Source organism: Dermochelys coriacea, chromosome 3 (assembly GCF_009764565.3).
Source record: "Dermochelys coriacea isolate rDerCor1 chromosome 3, rDerCor1.pri.v4, whole genome shotgun sequence".
Lineage (NCBI taxonomy): Eukaryota > Metazoa > Chordata > Testudines > Dermochelyidae > Dermochelys > Dermochelys coriacea.
Genome location: NC_050070.1, coordinates 22,235,659 through 22,255,558, shown reverse-complemented (window position 1 = coordinate 22,255,558; position 19,900 = coordinate 22,235,659). Strand labels below are relative to the sequence as shown.

Genomic DNA, 19,900 nt, shown 5'->3' with positions numbered 1-19,900 from the left:
CAGGTGTGATTAAATGACCTACAAACTATGGCAGCTTCTGATGCTTCTGTTAACAGGGATAGGAGTCATGCATACATTGTTCAGCAGGATCTTATTCAATCTATTAAATAACTGTCTGTTGGGATAGAACTGCCTAACTTAGAAAAACAGAGTGATCAGTTTTTGCAATACTGCAATAAACCTTGTCCAACAAACATCCAGCCATTCATGAACCTGCTTTTTACGTAATGCAGTTCAAATTATGACTTGAGCAGATACTAGATAGATTACAAGAAGACATGGAAGCCTGGAGCTGGGCACCTTTGCAGCACAAGTTTGTAAAATAGCATGAGTTTAGATGGGTGATCTACCCTCCTTGTGTTTGAAAAGGGTGGTTAAGTGCAAACACTTCAACACAATCTTGGACCAGCTCATACAGAGCTGTTATATGAAGCAGTAAGATCAATGATATTTTCTGTTGTGGGGGGCAAATACATTCTTGTTTTTATGCTGGAAGCAAATGCTGCTGAAACCTCACTCTCTCTTCTGACTTCTTTTCAGTATGTGAATCGAAATGAAACAAAATATACCCTTTGTGTTAACTATACTTTACATGTGGGTCCTGAAATGAAACCATATAATCATCCAGCAAAAGTAGAATGTGTGGTTGCTGATATTGGTAAGCTTCCTCCCGTACTGACTCATTGAGACTGGTATAGTATGGGTAGGATTTTCATTGATGCCAATGGAAACTAAATTAGGCCAATGATGAGAGCTTTTTGGAAAAATCCCACTCAATAATTGCTCATTATTGACAATATGGCTAGCTCGCTGCTTTTCAGTTGGCAGCTTTTCTTCATTCTGTAAAGGCTAATTATCTGCCCTGGAGACTGCATAAGCAGTAAAAGCTAGTCATGGGTCAGGCACCATGTTTAAAAGAAATGGCTAGCCAAATCCAGCGAAGACCTGAAACTAGCCAAACCCAGTCAACTTTAATATCACTGCATATACTGGTAACACTTTTCAGATATTTACATTAGGACAAGCTGAAATCACCCAGCTTTTACATTCAGGGTGAACTTCAATTGGCCCAAACACAGTTCTGTAAACTCTAGAAATGGCAAAATTGCTCAAAGTAGATCAGATAGTCAACTACTAAGACCTACTACTTGACATTCTCTCCAACTTCTGGTTTTTACAATGCACCCGGCTACAGATCCTTCTGACTGTAGTGCCTTCATCTTAGAAAACATGTTTTGAGTTGAAGTGAAAGGAGGCTGAGATAAAATAAAGCCCAATTAGTCTTACCAAAGCTGGAGTTTAGCCAGAAGTCAGTCAGGCAATTGCTAATCAACTGGGACTTTTGGCCATGTCTTGGATGCAATACCTTGAAGACTAAAATGGTACTAGGTATCGAATACAATCTATAGTATCAATACAAACAATTTCTCCATAGTAAGAATTAATGCCATAACTAAAACTGTGTATCCAATCTACGTCCTGGCTTCTTTCACAGAACTACCAGAAGCAGTTGGTTACTGTGATAAAGAGAACCTGTATCTAGCAGTTCCCGTTTCAGCTCTGTATCAGTACTGGAACCTGTACATTGGTAACAAACTTCTGAATCAGCAAACTGTGCTCTCAAATAGGTATCTCCTGACTACCAATTCTACCCATCTGGTGTTGCAAGTACCTCTGTTCACTATGGGGATTATCTATGAGGTATGTAGACTATATTGTAAGGCTTTGGTATCTAAAAGGTTTCTTATCAGGAAGGAAAGGCATTTCACTCCCAATATTGTCTTGTAATGTTATAGTAACCACTTCTAATGCAGAAAATATCAAGGGGAAATGACTTTCCAATAAGTAAAGTAAACACAACCACAACAAGAGATCTGACTCCTGACCTATGATTCCACTGCATTCATTTACCCAGTGCAATGGCTCAAGTGGTCCCCATACATGTGAAGCAAACACAAAATTGTCAGGTGTTAAGGCAGATGTCCTGTCCATATTGGGTCAGGCACCATGTTTAAACATGATTCTTGCTAAAGAATTCTTGCTAACAGAGTGATTAGGCTAAAGTTGCCTTTAGCCCATGTAAAACTCTAGATTATAATACACATCTAGGTTACTCTACAATAGCCAGTCAAAACATACGCAGCTGGTACCATGCCTAACTAGTCTGCACTCGTAAACTTGACTTATGACCCAGGTTGGACCAGGCTTAAGTCTTCACACTTATCTCAAATGTTATATCTTTGCTAGTGTTTAAAGTAGCATCAAACTAAAGAGAGCAGTCTCTCTCTGATCAGTAGACTATTTTCACTGGAGAAATATTGTCTCTTTCTTTACAGGAAGTGTCCTTTCAAAGACTCAAAACTAGGTTTGATCTTGCACTCAGGAAAGCAAATACCCTGGAGACAATAAAAACATTCTCTGTGAGCTGCAATTTTAATTCTTCAGAATTTATAGGTAAGCTATTTAGGTCTGGATCTACAAAATAGAACTCGATGGCTTTCCTGAATCTAACAGCTTCTCTGACTTTTGTAATGCATCCGATGAAGTGAGCTGTAGCTCACGAAAGCTTATGCTCTAATAAATTTGTTAGTCTCTAAGGTGCCACAAGTACTCCTTTTCTTTCTGACTTTCTTAGTGTGCTACCCTAATGGAACTGTAACAGTATCTGCCCCAATGAAGACTATTCCTTCCATTGATATGGGCAAAACAAATCTGAAAGACAGCACCTGCAAGCCCAAAAAATTTAATGAGGAACAAGCCTTCTTCCAATTCCATGTCTCCACTTGTGGCACTTTACTAAAGGTAAGCAACTGTGAAGAGTGTTTTTTCACTCTTTGAGTAAACTCAAATTCTAATCAATTTTTGGTTTGCACAGTTTGAAGGTGATCACATTATTTATGAAAATGAAATATCTTATGAGAAAAAGATTCTCCCAGCATGGGGACCACCTAGAATCACAAGAGATCCAGATTATAGGTAGGACTCCTACTCACTGACTCCACTCAGCATAGTGATGGCGCCTGGAAAGTGTCTATAATAATTCTCTTATTGTAGATTGACAGTCTTGTGCTACTACCCAACAAAAGAGAGACTGATGCATACTGCTATGGTTAGCAATCTACCTACAAATGGATCCCCTCCTTTTGGCTATGGTACAATGATGGTGAGATCAAATGTTGCAGGTAATGACTTTTTTTTCCCCCCTCCTCCAGTTTAAAACATTTGTGTGACTCTAGTGGTGGTAAGCACTCTTATCTCAAGGCTTTAATTCCTTTTTGTAAAAAACCATCCTTAAATTTATCTTCTGTAGGACACAGAAGGACCAGACAAGTTCTGAATATAATCGCAAGGGTATCCAAAGGTAAGTTTCCTTCTTTGAAAACTAGGATAGTATCAAATGAGTCTTAAATTGATTAACAAAATCCCCAAACTCATTCTTTTCAAGATGAATCTTTCATGGAACTTTATGAACCAAATTTGACAATAGTTAAACCTTCCTTGGAGCCCATATTTTTTGAGGTAGAGCTAAAAGATGAGGAACCCAATGTTGAATTACACTTGAATAACTGCTGGATGACTGGGTCTTCAGACTTCAAAAGCACCTCACAATGGAACATTACTGTGGATGGGCAAGTAGAAGTAGCTTAAATGACAAAACTGTTCATGAGAAGCATCTTGATCACTTCTAACTGTGGTGTTGATCTGATCTCTCAAATAGCTGTGGGAACGAAAACAACAAATCTGTTACAGAGTTCTATCCAGTATCTGCTAGTAGAAGAGTGAAACATCCCGCTCACTTTAAAAGATTGTCAGTAAGGATGCTGATACCTCTCCTGGGACAGGTAAGATTAAGAGAAGTTAGAGAATCTAGGCTGTGAAATGATACCCTAACACTTGTGTGCTCTAAACTGAGGAAATATATTTATACTGAGGAACAAACTTAAAAGTGCTATCCTAACTTCCTCTCTTGAAAGAGGCCCAATTTACGCACCTCAAGGGTAACGCTGAGCCATGACTTAGCCAGCTGAGGAACTGTTGACAGACCAATAAGCCTGACTGGTGTGCACTTTAGTTTGGCTGGTTCCCCAGAAGCCAAAATTTGCCTTGCACAGCTTTAGTGACTTAAAGGAGTTGGCGGATGTGATTGCAGAACCATTGGCCATTGAAAACTAATGGTGATCGGGGGGAGGTCCCGGACAACTGGAAAAAAGGCTAATGTAGTGCCCATCTTTAAAAAAGGGAAGAAGGAGGATCCGGGGAACTACAGGCCGGTCAGCCTCACCTCAGTCCCTGGAAAAATCATGGAGCAGGTCCTCAAGGAATCAATTTTGAAGCACTTAGAGGAGAGGAAAGTGATCAGGAACAGTCAGCATGGATTCACCAAGGGCAAGTCATGCCTGACTAATCTAATTGCCCTCTATGATGAGAACTGGCTCTATGGATGAGGGGAAAGCAGTGGACGTGTTATTCCTTGACTTTAGCAAAGCTTTTGACATGGTCTCCCACAGTATTCTTGCCAGCAAGTTAAAGAAGTATGGGCTGGATGAATGGAGTATAAGGTGGATAGAAAGCTGGCTAGATTGTTGGGCTCAACGGGTAGTGATCAATGGCTCCATGTCTAGTTGGCAGCCGGTATCAAGTGGAGTGCCCCAAGGGTCAGTCCTGGGGCCAGTTTTGTTCAATATCTTCATTAATGATCTGGAGGATGGCCTGGACTGCATCCTCAGCAAGTTTGCAGATGACACAAAACTGGGAGGAGAGGTAGATATGCTGGAGGGTAGGGATAGGTTCAACAAGGACAAGTGCAGAGTCCTGCACTTAGAACGGAAGACTCCCATGCACCGCTACAGACTAGGAACCGAATGGCTAGGCAGCAGTTCTGCAGAAAAGGACCTAGGGGTTACAGTGGACGAGAAGCTGGATATGAGTCAACAGTGTGCCCTTGTTGCCAAGAAGGCTAAAGGCATTTTGGGCTGTATAAGTAGGGGCATTGCCAGCAGATCGAGGGATATGATAAGTCACCTCTATTCGACATTGGTGAGGGAGGCCTCATCTGGAGTACTGTGTCCAGTTTTGGGCCCCACACTACAAGAAGGATGTGGGAAAAAATTGGAAAATAGCCAGCGGAGGGCAACAAAAATGATTAGGGGACTGGAACACATGACTTATGAGGAGAGGCTGAGGGAACTGGGATTGTTTAATCTGCGGAAGAGAAGAGTGAGGGGGGATTTGATAGCTGCTTTCAACTACCTGAAAGGGCATTCCAAAGAGGATGGATCTAAACTGTTCTCAGTGGTAGCAGATGACAGAACAAGGAGTAATGGTCTCAAGTTGCAGTGGGGGAGGTTTAGGTTGGATATTCGGAAAAACTTTTTCACTAGGAGGATGGTGAAACACTGGAATGTGTTACCTAAGGAGGTGGTGGAATATCTGAGGTTTTTAAGGTCGGGCTTGACAAAGCCCTGGCTGGGATGATTTAGTTGCGGATTGGTCCTGCTTTGAGCAGGAGGTTGGACTAGATGACCTCCTGAGGTCCCTTCCAACCTTGATATTCTATGGAAGTGGCACTTGCTGGAGTAAACTAAGGGGCTGGTATAGAAATATAACTCGTATAGTTTCTGACTTTTTTTTTTTTTAAATAGGATCAGACTCTTGGTGCTTCAACTCAAATATCTGGCACAAAGTCAACCAGGCAAACCAGCATGTGCCATAACTGCCATATGAAATACAACTCAGCTCACTTGCATCTATTCCATCCCCTCCAACAGTCCACTTTAAATGTCTGGCTAGTGGGGAGGGCAGAGGAAAAGGTGGATTGGTGGGATGCCTAGAATGCTAACCTGTGCCTCTGGTGAGGGAAGGAAACGGATGAGAGTCAAAGGTTGTTCACCTTAGGATGCCTTGCCAGTAGCTCCTCACATTCTAATCTGAGTGGATTCTAGCACTGCTAGTAGCTACCTCAAGTAACCAGGCCAAAAAGCAACCTGGCCATTTCAACCTCTGGTAACATCTCCTGTGCTCAGTGGAAACCAACATGAGACAGTTTTGGCATAAGCTTCTTAATAAGCAGGCAGCCACACCTGGCACTATAGATTCAGTTTCTGTACAGCCTCTGCATGGCTAGTGGGTTAAAACCTCCTGTCTCAACCTCTCTCATACAAAAAGAACCTTAACACAGAACTACAAATCCAATGCCAGCTCCGACATGTTTCCCTTTACAAGCATAGGTTTGGTAAGTGGTAGGTGAAAAGTAAAAACAAACAGATCCTTTACTAACAAGTAGTTCTCTCTTCTCAGGTGCACTTGCACTGCACAGTCACAGTCTGCTCTCCTCCTGAAGTGTCATCTGGCAACATTTGGACCTGTGGAGGCCAGTGTGACCCTACCAGGAAGAGGATAGGTATGTTTACACTGGGGGTATTTGGCCATGCTTAAAATAATCTGGCCTAGATTTTTAAAGGTAGCAAGGTGCCTAAATACCTTTAAAACTCTGATCCTCTATGCTAACTGGCTCCTGTGACCTTGAGCTGATAATGTAAAACACTGGTACTTGACAACTTCAGAATCTCAGTAGATTTAAAGCCAGTCAGAGTACAGTATCTATGGTCCTTTATTCTGTCAATAACAGTCTTGTAAAACTTTCCAGATCAACACTCTGAACCATATTCTGGTCTCCACGGTTATGTATTGGCTGGGCCAATCTGGACTGTTGATCCTGAACCAACTGAGGAGAAAAACATATAGACCAAACTAGGTGAGAACATTAGGTCTTATTGCCTGTATTCATCTATACAATTTACAACTGGCTCATAGCCAAACAAACATGGACACTCAACACTTTTAACTAAGCTTCAGGCCAAATTTACACACTATCTCCATTTAACTGGAACAGAAAATGCCACTAAAGAAAATCAAGACATGTACATTTAGACAGACCTCTCATTTTAATGGAAGAGATATCTTAATCCCCCAGACTGAATTGAAAATTTCAACCTACAGTTTCTTCTGCCTCGGTGAAGGACTAGTTTCATACAATCATTCTCTGGAGCAGCCAGACTTCACTGATCAGTTGATCTACATGTGTTTACAATATGGTTTAGAGACCCTGAATTTAGTCGGAGCTCTACTGTGCTAGGTTATGTGAAACACTTAGGCCCTGCATCAGACAGTGAGACAGGGCTAGCTTACTATCTGTTCTTGAAGGTGATCAGAACTATAGCTTTCTAGAAGTGAAACCAGACTCTCGGACCCATGACAGCACTGCAAGGCTGATGAACTGCAAATTACTAGTATATCAAGTGTCATGTTTCCTCTACTGGAGAACTCTACAAAAATCAAGCAACAAAATAACATTTTTCCTCTCTTCCAGATGCTGACACATAACTTGCTGGCCCCTGGACTCCTCTTGTGTGTGATCATGGCTGCTTTATTATTATTTCATAAACTGATTTTCATGAAGGGTAAAGAGCAAATGTGAAACATCAGCTAAAAGTATTACTTCAATATACACAAGCTATTGTAAATGAGTAATTACACAGAACATGTGCCTAACAGGATCCCCACGTTTATGGTTTGTTCCCTGTAAAATTTAACTTGCTGTGCTCTCCTCTCTCAATACAAACTCTCAGCCTGGATACTGATGAATCTAGTGCTGGCACAGGCTTAATATAAACTAGATACTCAAAGGAAGGGATCTCCCTTTCCTGTACCTGTCAGTGTACAATAACAGCAACTGTGCAAAAGGGAGAATGGATTCCTATTATTACTAAAACACCAACTCATCCACTATCGAGTTCTCTAGAGACTGTGTGTGTGAGATTAGACTTGGATATACCTTTAAACTGGCTGTCCAAAAAATAAATCAAATTCAGTACAGACTGCAACTACACTACTGGCTGGGGCTGATATTCCCAGCTCATGTTCACATACTCGCACTAACTCACATCAAACTAGTGAGAGTGTAAATGGCAATGTAGTCAAGAAGCAGGACCCAGTACATATCCACCAATTTTATGCTGTTTTGTACTTGACAGGACTAAGTCATGCCACTCCTGCTTATGCTATTTATACTCGCGCTAGCTCGCTGTGTATGCAAGGTGGGAATCGTAGCTCATAGTGTAGATGTAGCATCTGACTAGTTATCCTTTAGCCTTTATAGCTGACCACTCTGACTTCCCCGCTAGGGGCTGGAGGGAGGCTATGCATTAGATGTACAGTAATGGGCACATAAGCAATTCCATGAAAGTCTGCTCCTCATGAAGCAATGAACTGGACTTTGAATCATCCTAGTATCTGATCAGACTCCTTCACTCCAGTGAGAATGGGAAGTAGCCCACCTCCATATCTTGCAGAGGGGGAGCAAACTCTGCCTAAAGTCAGGCAAGGACAAGGGTCCTGTAGGGAAAACCCTAATAGTTAAGCTTGGGGAGGGAGTTCAGACCAGCTACACCATGCCCGTGCTGTAAGGAGTAACATGAAAACTCCCTCTGACCTGCCATATTGGAGGGTTTTCCCCATATACTATAGGCCCTTTTCAATCTCCAGTAGGAGTGAGAGTCTTGGCCTAATTCTGAGTCAAGTCTCCTTTCCTATAGTCTCACTGTAGTTAAAAGATCTGGCTGGTAGTGAGTGAAGTGTTGCTTTCCTCTGAAGGGCTGCAGCTCCTGCTGCTGAAAGTAGTAGGCATCCTTCAGCCTCAAGAGACCATGGGTCTATGCCCCTGAGAGGTAAGGGATTTACTTAGTTGGTTTTATGACAGCCATGAACGTGGCTGAAGAGACCTGCTTGAGAAAGACAATCTCTCCTGCATCTGTCACATTTAAAGGTGATGTTTCAACCCTTTGGGCTCTGCCTTCTGTGAGTTCTTTTCTCCTCTGATAAGCTGGATGGCTTCCTTACATAACTCCGGAGACCTTTGTTAAGCTCTTGTTTTCAAAGGCTGTGGTCCTGAGTGTGATCTTTCCATTTGTTCAATACCATATCCATTTCTTTGAGGTCTTGCTTGCATATATCCTTGAAGTGCAATTTTGGGCATCCTTTGGGTCTTTTTCCAGATGCCAATTCACCATAGAGGATGTCCTTTGGGATGTGCCCATCATTCATTCAGGACAGTGGAGGCCTCTCTGTTTGAGGAGTGTTTGCATGCTGGGTGTGCTGGCCCCTTTGAGCACCTGAGCGTTGGTGACTCTGTCCCTCCAGGAGATTCCAAAGATTCGACGAAGGCAACACATATGAAAGCTGTTGAGCCTTGTTTCCTGATGAGAGTATAAGGTCTATGTCTCGCTCCCATACAACAGTATACTGATAACAGTATAATACAGATAACTGATAATATAATTGTAATATAATTATAATACTGATAACATGTATGATACAGATTTGTGTGTTCTGTCAGCTTGTTGTTTTGCCATACCCTCTTATTCAGTCTAGACATTGTTGTGGTAGCTTTTCCCATGCGGATGTTGAGTTCTGAAAGGTTGACTGCGATAGTGGACCCCAGCACAAGAGTGCTGTCCTAATGAAAGAACAGTGTGTGATAAAAGCACTCATGTTTAGAAAGAGAGGAATTTCCAAACTATGTCAAACCAGGGTCCATCTAGTATGATCACCAACAATGGCCAGCACTAACTGCTTCTGGAGAAGGTTCAAGAAATCTCCTAGCAGGCAGATGTGGGATAAGATGCCTTCTGAAAAGGTCTCATCCTAATAGGTTAGGCCTTTTCTGACCCTACCCATTTTTGAGACTCAGGACCACTATTGCACACACTATTCCAGAGCAGACTCAACTAGTAAGTAATGGTATTATTCGCCATCCTATTCCATATGCATCCTAACATCTGGTTTTGTATTTTTAATGATAGCTGCATGCTGAAAAGAGGTCTCTGAGGTATCCATAGTCCTGCACAGATACTGTTAATTTATCACTCTGCAAGGCTTGGGTTAAAAATCTTTCCCTCCAAGATCCACCAACTCTGAAGTTCTTGTCACTTTTTGAGTTTAAAAAAGCAGTTGGGAGAGGAAAACATGCACCACTCCCTTCTGGGAAAAGTTAACTCCACATCAAAAACGAGTGTAGTAGGGACTACAGAGGTCCATGATCTTCCTCTTTTCCATGTTTCTGACCAAACAAGAGAATAGAAAGAGATGATTATTCCAGATACTGGAAGAAACAAAACATTTTGTAATGCACTGAAGGGTCTTCACTTCTCTAAGTTTATAGGTAGAGAATCATTGGGTGAGAAGATTGTTATTCATTGTTGAGATAATCCCAGCCCTGGGGAACAGACTTAAATAGAGGTCTGTTAGTAAAGTAACCTGGCCAATGTGACACCTGCCTGAGGAAAACAGGCTTTTTTGGGCTTGTAGAAAACCTTGGAGAAGAGGCCGTGAATTATTAATGTCTGAAATGTTCCTACCCAAGACAGACTGTGCCAATCCAGGCACGTTAGCAGCAACCGCCTGTTGGATTTACTGGTGCACCACCATGACCATGAAAGGCAAAGACTTAGCCAAGGCTCTAAAGGGAACAGCCAGGATCGCTTCAGACATTCTACAATAACTTAAAATTTTCAGGCAGAGACATCTAAATCTGGTGAAGGTGTAAACCCCACAGTACCATATACCTCTGTATAGTATATTGTCTAAAGATTACATTGTGTTCATTTTACAAGTTGGGAGAGATTGAGTTACATCTGGAAACACTAAAAATAAAATGTTATTGTCCTCTGCTATTTTTATGATTCATAAAAGATTTGGAGTAGCAAATATTTCAAACCCAAGGAGGTTACAATGTGTATCCCTCTACTTCAGTTTACTGACAGGGAGAAGGGTGTCTTCCTAACACCATTTCTATAGGCCTGAATATGCCACACAGCAAGGTTTAATAACTTCAGATTGAAAAAGCAGATGGGGTTAGATTGACTGGTAGCCAAAAATATCTGGATATCTTATAGGCTAGAGATGCCTGAAGAATTAAAACAACAACACCACACAAATATAAAAATACATTGACCAGGGCATCTCTATGTCTTGTTGAGAAAAGGAAATACTGTGGAAAAACTGCTGTGTAAGGTTGTTCCCAATTCAGTGAAACGTTCCTACGATGATGATGCAGACAGTATAAAAACTGAATAGCAGCATATATAAAATGAAATGGTTGTGGGAGAATGAGCAGGTCTATCAGAAAGGTCCTTGTGTTTTTGTTTCCCAAAACATACATGACAGGACTCTTCAATTTTTTTTTTTTTCTTCAGTGCTTTAGTGTTGTATTTAGAAAGGACAGCGTCATGGTTCAGGGTGAGATGCACCTGCGATCTCTTTCCCACTGACAGAGTGTCTTTCCAACTCTATCTGCACTTCTCCCAGAGAGCAACTCTACAGTTCACCCTATTTTAGACTGGAGCACCAGCCTATGACACCCTGTTCCCACCCTACTCGTAATTGCAAAGCAAGTGGTGCCTTGTACTCCTTTGCAGGCCCTCACAAATGCACCCTTCAGCTGATACATTTTGCTACCTTTACCTTTGAGTGGAACTCTGCAGTTCTACTACTTTTGGACTGGATCCCAAGTGGCAGCCACCCTGCTTCCAACTGCCTTAACACAAGGCACTTGCAAGACCCTTCCCTGTGGGAGCCTGTGATCACCAGCTGGTTAATGTGACTCAGAACAGCTCCTTCCAAACAGCCACTGCCTATTCACCCACAGGCACACAATAAGCACTGAAAAAGGTTACAACACAAAAGGTCTGCACTCCTATCTTGCCTAAACTTACCCCTTTTCCCTCAGACCAACTACCTCTGCTGCATTCTCTTTCCTCCACCCCCTCCAGCAGCTGCTGACCATTCACTCCTTCCTTTCTCCAGAGCGTGCTTGATACTTTGGATTTGCAGGCTCTGGTCTTAGCAAAACAGCTGTGAACCTTTTGGCTCATGGCTGGGAAGAGCATCTTTCTTATTTACTAGCCCAGTCGCTGGTTACTTGAAGTTGTTTGCCCAGAGCTGTCTTGTCTGACCACTGTTTTGTTTTCTGCTTGCTCTTCTTAATAACCCTTTTTCATTCAATCCACATAGACAGGCACAATAGCAAGCGCCTACACAGAGGTACATGTTATTTTTATGAATAGTCTATCACCCTCATTTGCCACAGTCTTTTTGTCCCCGTTATGAAATGTGAGTCTGCCGTAGGTAGAAAGCATTCCTCCCCAAACACACACTTTTCATGGGGAAATGAACAACTAATGACTACAGGGATCTTCATTTGAAAACCAAAACTGAGACTCTTGAAAATTTGGACCCTCCTGCCACAATATGTCTGTTTCTCCACCTGTAAAAAAAGGTTTGGTGGCATTGTTAGCCTAACAGATGTGTCATAAGGCTAAAACGATTGTCTGGGAAGCACTATGGGGTTGTATGAAATTGTGTGTAAGGGGTGTCGTGCTCACTGAAACAGTTGCAGTGTTTCACCCCACATCTGGAAGCGAATTCCGTAATGAAAGTGGTAACTGTAGATAGAACACAAAGCAATTTAAGGGCTAAACCCCAGTCCCTTTATTTACCCAAGCAGTGCTATAGAACTTCCCACTGACTCTCACAAGTCATTGCAGTGATGTGGCCTTGCATTTGTAAGGAGCTGTGAGATCTTCCATGAAACAATACACTGTATAAAAGGAACCTTAAAGTGGTCTTATTTATTCAGAATACATTTAAAGTTGATGCCATACTTGCAATTAAAAACTTTTTTTTAAACCAGAATTTTATTCCTGTGCACACAACAATGGCATAATAGACCCAGTGTTCTTGACTTGAGCTGCTGCTTCTATAGTCTAATCTGACAGAAAAGATGCACAAGTTTGCACTTACCCTTATAGCTAGTTAGATCATGCTGGGTTTTTTTCCAATAAACAGGCAAAAAAGCCAAAAAGATTATTGCTATGAACAACTCAAACAATTACAATCCTTGTGGTTTCCTGCAGATGATACAGAAATCAATACAATATATTCATTTAGTATCCACTCAGCCATTACAATAAAATATAAACTTTATCCTATACTCCCCCTCCATAGCCCACTGCCTTTGTGATGGACATATTGGAAATCTATAGGCAGATGTTATACTCCAACCTACTAACATACTGTAAAACAGTTTTAACAATGTTAAAGAAATTATTTCGACTAAACACCTAATTTCAAGTACTGAAACTTGCTATAATTTGTCTATTTCCTCCACTAAAGACTTATTAAATAAATCTGTGCAAGAGTATATATAAACATTTCTTTAACAATCAGACTTTAGTAGTAGTTAGTGAACTTCCACCAGCTTTGTATATATTATAAAATATTTCAACACAGAATGACCAGCATCGTAGACAGGTTTAACATTGTTCTTTTGTTCAACACTGCAATTACAGATCTGTTCAAAAACTATAGTTTACTTGGCAATTATAGCACATACCTACTTTGATTATTTATCTAAAACTAGGAAAATTTCTTTTCCCCGGAGCAAGGTAAGTTAAATGTAAACAATCTTGTGTTTTATTCATCAAAGACTAAAATCTCAAGTCAACTAAGTGTTCAAGAAAACATTTTTTATGGAGCTAGTATGATTTTTAATATGTCCTTCTTTGTTTTTCTTCTTTGTCAAGAATAGTCTGTTTTAGACTCAAGGAAGCATCTTCAAACTCAGGGTTTAATGCTAAAACTTTCTTGAAATCTTTCAAAGCCTCATCATAGTATCCTGTGACAAAAAGAGAAGAAAATGTGTATTACTTGTTTCTGCATCTAAGCCTTTTGACAAACAAAAACTGAAGAATGATTCCTGATGGTTTTACCAAACAAAACTCTCAACTTGAAAACAACAGGAGCTGAAGGTGTTTAGTACTTCACAGGAGGTTCTCTGTCTTCTCAAGATCAGGCTCTGTATTCTAATTATTCATATTAAAGCATAATGGTTCTGATAATGCCATTTCATTATAAACCATGCAATAGTGATACCACTACGCACATCCACAGAATCACCGTTAGTAGTTTTGTCTCCTTTCAGTAGCATATATGAGTATTTTAGATTTTTCTGGCTTTGAAAACACTTAGAGAAGCTATAGAACTCATGAAGTTATAGAATGATGGTGAGACTTACTGGGAGATGACTGAATTTTGCAAATTGCTGAGCAAATTGAACAAAACAACAAGGATAATACATAAAAGTGTACTTTGATCTTTTACATTAATGGTAGTTTAATTTAAATATAATACCTTTAATGCCTTTATTGGTTTCTCACACTTAATATTACTCAAGTGTGGTTTTATATCTGATAGACAACCATGGATACTATCAGGAATACATCCATTGAAAGCAATGGATTTCCGCAGTGTAAAAAATGTTGCTTGAGCAGAATCAGGGCCATCAACTCTATCCCCAAAAACTCTATCCCCACTTTATCCAGCAGAAATAAACCAAATGACAGAAACAAATTAGTCTGGAGGCCTTTTTTTTTTTTTTTTTTTTTTTTACAGATTAAGTTACAATATAAAAGGTTGCCACTTGTTTGGTGGGTCATTTGGTTTGTTCAGCATCCCAACATCATATAAAGAAACCTACTAAAAAAAAAACTAACAAGTTTCCTGTTTATTTTTAAAGCAATTACTTTGGACAGTGATTTAAGGAGGCTGATTTCCCACTATTTTACAATGGTATAAATATACAATGGTATAATGGTATAATAATAATGGCATGAAATTGGAGTAATGCAGGTTAAAGTTCACAGCACATAAATAGTATTATGTTTATCATGGTAGTGCTTAAGGGCCAACCAAGAATGGGGCACCATTGTGCAAAGCAGTCTGCAAACGCAACATACTAAATTAGAAAATGAACAATTTTTTTCCATACCTAGCCTGTACAGTATTAATCCTCGGTTATAATACGGGACTTCAAAATCAGGTTGGGTTTGTATAGCTGATGTGTAGTCATCCATTGCTTCATAAAAGTCAACCCGCATGTACTTTATTTGTCCCCTGTTGTTGAATGCAGTGGCGAGATCATGCGTGAGGCATTTCCTTGATTTAAGAGAGAGAGCAGGCACTGAATACTTAAAAAGAAAAGGAGTACCGGTGGCACCTTAGAGACTAACAAATTTATTAGAGCATGAGCTTTCGTGAGCTACAGCTCACTTCATCGGATGCATTTGGTGGAAAAAAGTTTTTTCCACCAAATGCATCCGATGAAGTGAGCTGTAGCTCACGAAAGCTCATGCTCTAATAAATTTGTTAGTCTCTAAGGTGCCACCGGTACTCCTTTTCTTTTTGCGAATACAGACTAACACGGCTGCTACTCTGAAACATCTGAATACTTAAAGAATCAAAAGTCTGGTCTATATCACATATCTATATCAGTATAATTATGTCGCTGAGCGGTGTGATAAATCCACACCCCTGAGCAATGTAGTTAACCAACTTAACCCCTCATGCAGACAGTGCTATGTTGGTGGGAGAGCTTCCCTCGCCAAATAACTACTGCCTCTTGTGGAGGTGGATTAACTACACTGACGGGAGAACTCTCTCCCACCAGCATAGAGCAGGGGCTTTCAAACTGGGGGTCGCGACCCCTCAGGGGGTCAGGAGATTATTACATGGGAGGTCGCAAGCTGTCAGCCTCCACCCCAAGCCCTGCTTCACCTCCAGCATTTATAATGGTGTTAAATATAAAAAAGAGTGTTTTTAATTTAGAAGGGGGGGGGGGTCACACTCAGAGGCTTGCTGTATGAAAGGGGTCACCAGTACAAAGGTTTGAGAACCCCGGCATAGAGCATCTTCATTCAAGCGCTGCAGCGACGACAGTGCAATGTTTTAAGTGTAGACATGCCCACAGATACCCAGGCCAGAGGGCCGACTAGGACACAAGCGCCGAATCCATGGGTGCTTCAGGGCTGGAACACCCAGGGGAAAAAATGAATGGGTGCTGAGCACCCACCAAAAGCCAGCTCCCCCCCCACCCGCTCAGCACCTGTCTGCTGGCAGCCCAGCTAATCAACTCCTCCCCCTCCCTCACTGTGGTTCCCTGGCATGCAGGAGGTGCTGGGGGAGGGGGAGGAGCAGGAACAAGGCAGGGCGGGGGCATGGGGTGGAGCAGGGGAGGAAAGTGGGGGGCCTGGGGCAGAGCTAGGGGGTTGAGCACCCCCAGGCCGGGGGAAGGCGGTGCCCGTAGACTCCGATCACCTGGTCTGGCCTCCTGTGTAGCACAGGCCACAGACCTTCCCCCAGACAAAACCCGTTCAGGGAAACGCCCGCTCCGGATTCCCGCCCCGCGGCCCGCCTCAGGTCCCTCCCGGTTTGCGCCTTGTTCCGGGGGCCGGGGTGACACACGCCGCGCAGAACACGGCTCCCCTGGCCCGGGGGTGCCCATCGCCCCAGCCGGCGGGCTCCTGGCAGCCCCCACTGGCTCTGCCCGGCCGGGGGGGGGGGGGGGGGCGCAGCCGCGCACAGCTCAGGCGGGGACCAGCACCGCTGGGAAGGGGCAGGACCGGGGGAGGGGCGGCGCCACGGCGCGGGGGGCGCTCCCGGCCCCGCCCCAGGCAGGCGACTCCCACGCCCCGCCCGCCGCAGCCTCGCGGCCCATCCCATTGGCGGCTGGGCGCGTGGCGAGCTAGAGCTCCTCCTCCCCCCCTCCGCCGTCGAGGGGAGGAGCTGCGCCCCGCTGGCGCGTGCCCGCCTCCCTCCGCAGAAACGCCAGCCCCGCCCCCGGGCTACTCCCGACACACCTGGTGGGCGCGGGGCCGGCCGAGGAGCGTACGCAGCGCGCGATGAAGCGGCCGTACAGCTCCTCCGCCGGCCCGAATCGCTGCTCCCGGAACTGCGCGTGCGCGGCCGACAGCAGGTCCGGGGGCTCGCGGGCCGGCTCCTGCTCCATGACGGCGTTACATCCGCATAGCAACCGCCCAGCTCGCCCCGGGTGCCGGTCGCGCTACCAGCGGCCGCCCTCCGCGTCCGGCTCGTGGGGGGCCGGAGACGTGACGTCACAGCGCCGCCCGTCGTCGGGCTGTAGGGCGCCTGCGCAGCAAAGGCGCTACCCATAATCCACTGGGCTCCCGAGCCGCGCCTGACCTGGGGCCGCGACCGAGCCGGGCGCCTTATACTTGTCCCCCGCCACAGCGTGTGCGGCCCCCCTGGGCCTGCCCCACAGCTCCCGCTCTCTGCCCCCCCCCGCCCCGCCCCGCCCCGCCCCGGCTGGGTGCGCTCGGCCTCGGTCCTTTCAGCTGCGAAATACCCTGTCCCGCTTGTGGGGGAGGCTGAACGCCTCGAACCCCCGTCACCGGGTGGGCTCCCCTTGGGGCGTCCCACATCCCCGCGGCCCTGCTGGGAACCCCTCTGCGAGGCCCGGAGCTCTCCCGGCCCAGCCAGGGCAAGAGCGGTGCCAACTTTCTACTCCCGGGGTGCCCAGCCTGAGCAGGAGCCAGAATTTACCAATGTCCCTTGCCCAAGAGCCACATTAATACACCAGCAGCCCCCCGCCCCTGCTCCCAGTGCCCCGCGGCCACCGGCGGCCCGGCCGATCAGCCCCTCCCCCGCCCTCCCTGCAGCTCCCCATCAGCTGTTTCTTGGCGGGCAGGAGGCGCTGGGGTGGGGAGAGGGAGGAGCGAGGGCAGGGCAGGCTCAAGGGAGGGGGGTGGAGTGGGGGCAGGGGGTATGGCAGGGCCCGGGCTTAAGCAGTGAGCCCCTCCTGGCCCATTGGAAAGTTGGCGCCTGTCGCTCCAGCCCCGGAGTCGGTGCCTATACAAGGAGCCGCATATGGCTCCAGAGCCGGAGGCTGGCCACCCTGTTCTACTCGCACGAAACCAAACACCCTTGCCCCACCCCGCCTTTGAGGCCCTGCCTGTGCCCTGCTCCTTCTCCAAGGCTTTGCCCCTGCTCACTCCATGCCCCCTCCCTCTGTTTCTCACTCTCCCCCTCCACAGTCACTTGCTCATTTTCACCCGGCTGACTCAGGGTGTTGGGGTGCAGGAGAGGGTGAGGGCTCCAGCTAGGGGTGTGGATGCTGGAGTGGGGCCAGAAAGGAGGCGTTCAGGGTGTGGGAGGGGGCTCTGGGCTGAGGCAGGGGGTTGGGATGCGGGAGAGGGTGAGAGCTTCAGCTGGAGATGCAGGCTCTAGGGTGGGGATGGGGATGAGGGGTTTGGGGTGCAGAAGGGGGTTTTGGGGGGGACTCAGGGCTGGTATGCGGGCTTACCTTGGGCAGCTCCCAGTCAGCAGGGCTAAGGCAGGCTCCCTGCATGTTCTGGCTCCGCGTTGTGCTCCAGAAGCAGCCAGCATGTCTGGCTCGGGGGCGGGGCCGGGAGTCTCCACACACTGCTCTCGCCCACAGGCACCTCCCCCAGCTCCTATTTGCCGTAGTTCTCGGCTAATGGGAGTGGGAAGGCAGTGCTCGGGGTGGGGCCAGTGTGTGGAGCTCCATGGCCCCCCTGCCTAGGAGCCGGACCTGCTGGCCACTTCTGGGACATAGCACGGTGTCAGGACAGGTAGGGACTGGCCTGCCTTAGCCCTGCAGCACCACCAACTGGACTTTTAATAGGCCCAGTCGGCAGTGCTGACCGGACCCGCCAGGGTCCCTTTTCGACCAGGGTTTCAGGTCGAAAACCAGACACCTGGAACCCTATAGGGCAAACTCATGCACTGTGCTACATCAGATGTGTTTTCCCATAGATTACAAAAAGGAAAGAGAAATAAGTGCAGTAGGACCCCGTTTATCCAACCCTCCCTTATGTGGCTCACTGTATTAACTAAACAACCAGCCTTCTCTTTGGCTATCCCTCGATGCGAGTAGTCTTCCAAAGTATGCACTGGCACAGCGGATCCTGTATTCAATTTCTTTGTCAATGCTGGCTGTTTGGGAGAGGTGGCTGCCCAGGTGTGGAAAATGGTCCTCATTTTCCAGGGGATCTCTGCCAGTGGTGATTTGTGGAGTACGAAGAGTAGTTTGTGCAGGTGACGGCTGGTAGAGTACCTTGGTTTTTCCAATGTTGAGAGAGAGACCCAGGCTCGATAAGCATCTGCAAAAAGATGTAGGGTACTTTGCAGGTCAGCCTCTGTGTGTGCGAGAATGACAGAGTCATCTGCATACTGAAGGTCAGTGATGCCAATTCTAGTGATCTTAGATTTTGTTTGGAGACGTCGGAGATTGAGGAGTTGACCATCCATATGATACTCAATCCTGATTCCATCAGGAAGGTAGTCACGGATGAGAATCAGAATCACGGCAAGGTAAATGGAGAAGAGTGTGGAAGCAATGACACAGCTGTGCTTGACACCAATGCGAATGATGAATGGTTCGATCCCTGAGCTGCTGCACAGAATGGTGGCAGTCATCCCATCATGGAGTAGTCTGATGATGGAAATGAATTTCTGTGGACAGCCAAACCTACACAGCACCTTCCATCATGATTTATAGAGTCAGAGGCCTTGGTTAGATCGATGAATGCCATGAACAGTTCCTGGTGTTGCTCTCTGCACTTTCCTTGAATCTGTTGTGCCACAAAGACCATGTCAGTTGTGCTTGGGATGGCTTGAAGCCACACTGTGATTTGGGGAGGAGTTCCTTGGCAAGGGGGAGAAGGCAGGATCCGGGCAAGGATCTTCCTTGTGACGGAGAGGAGAGCAATACCTCTGTAGTTCCCACACAAAAATTTGTCCTTTTCCTGAATATTGTAACAATGTTGGCATTCTTAAAATCAGGTGGAATTTCTTTGCAGGTCCAGATTTTATCTAGGAGTTGGCAAAGTCTATGCTGGAGCGTTGTTCCACCAGCTTTAAAAGCCTCAGCTGGGATGCCATCTGGGCCTGCTGCCCTGTGATTTTTTTGTTTGGATGATGTCCTCAGAAGATAGGGGATCAGCAAGGTGCTCCATTGCTGAGTGTT

At 45.3% G+C, this 19,900-nt stretch overlaps 2 protein-coding genes across 6 annotated transcripts in view; one reads left to right on the top strand and one right to left on the bottom strand.

Moving 5' to 3' along the window:
* Positions 1-10,408, top strand: part of LOC119852644 (zona pellucida sperm-binding protein 2-like) — a 28,926-nt gene extending 18,518 nt beyond the window's left edge. The window contains exons 12-23 of one of the 3 annotated variants that reach the window (XM_043510210.1): positions 541-658; positions 1,496-1,701; positions 2,337-2,454; positions 2,636-2,802; positions 2,876-2,976; positions 3,055-3,182; positions 3,311-3,361; positions 3,446-3,629; positions 3,719-3,842; positions 6,298-6,400; positions 6,647-6,754; positions 7,370-10,407. In XM_043510210.1, coding sequence (XP_043366145.1) covers positions 541-658; positions 1,496-1,701; positions 2,337-2,454; positions 2,636-2,802; positions 2,876-2,976; positions 3,055-3,182; positions 3,311-3,361; positions 3,446-3,629; positions 3,719-3,842; positions 6,298-6,400; positions 6,647-6,744 — 1,398 coding nt within the window. In that variant the 3' untranslated portion in view covers positions 6,745-6,754; positions 7,370-10,407. Of the gene's footprint in view, positions 1-540; positions 659-1,495; positions 1,702-2,336; positions 2,455-2,635; positions 2,803-2,875; positions 2,977-3,054; positions 3,183-3,310; positions 3,362-3,445; positions 3,630-3,718; positions 3,843-6,297; positions 6,401-6,646; positions 6,755-7,369 lie in introns of all 3 variants that reach the window. The other 2 variants (XM_038394129.2, XM_043510211.1) reach the window with 2 other exon arrangements.
* Positions 10,409-12,654: 2,246 nt separating this feature from the next.
* Positions 12,655-18,584, bottom strand: TTC32 (tetratricopeptide repeat domain 32). 3 transcript variants are annotated; one of them, XM_038395815.2, is made up of 4 exons: positions 18,577-18,584; positions 16,752-16,954; positions 14,885-15,051; positions 12,655-13,732 (listed from the first exon to the last, which is right to left on the bottom strand). In XM_038395815.2, exons 2-4 carry the CDS (start codon positions 16,898-16,900, stop codon positions 13,605-13,607), a joined length of 444 nt encoding a protein of 147 aa, XP_038251743.1. In that variant the 5' UTR covers positions 16,901-16,954; positions 18,577-18,584; the 3' UTR covers positions 12,655-13,604. The 3 variants fall into 3 exon arrangements, with proteins under 3 accessions (XP_038251743.1, XP_038251744.1, XP_043366144.1); XM_038395816.2 differs by lacking the exons at positions 16,752-16,954; positions 18,577-18,584 and adding an exon at positions 18,215-18,368; XM_043510209.1 differs by lacking the exon at positions 18,577-18,584 and having other exon boundaries at positions 14,885-15,052; positions 16,789-17,013.
* Between the last annotated feature and the right edge of the window lie 1,316 nt (positions 18,585-19,900).

Coding starts and splice junctions, on each gene's coding strand:
- TTC32 (XM_038395815.2), bottom strand. CDS start 16,900: ATGGAGCAGGAGCCGGCCCGCGAGCCCCCGGACCTGCTGTCGGCCGCG. Junction 15,052..16,751: donor GCCGGCCCCGCGCCCACCAG/GTGTGTCGGGAG, acceptor TCTTAAATCAAG/GAAATGCCTCACGCATGATC. Junction 13,733..14,884: donor ATTAATACTGTACAGGCTAG/GTATGGAAAAAA, acceptor TTTTTGTCACAG/GATACTATGATGAGGCTTTG.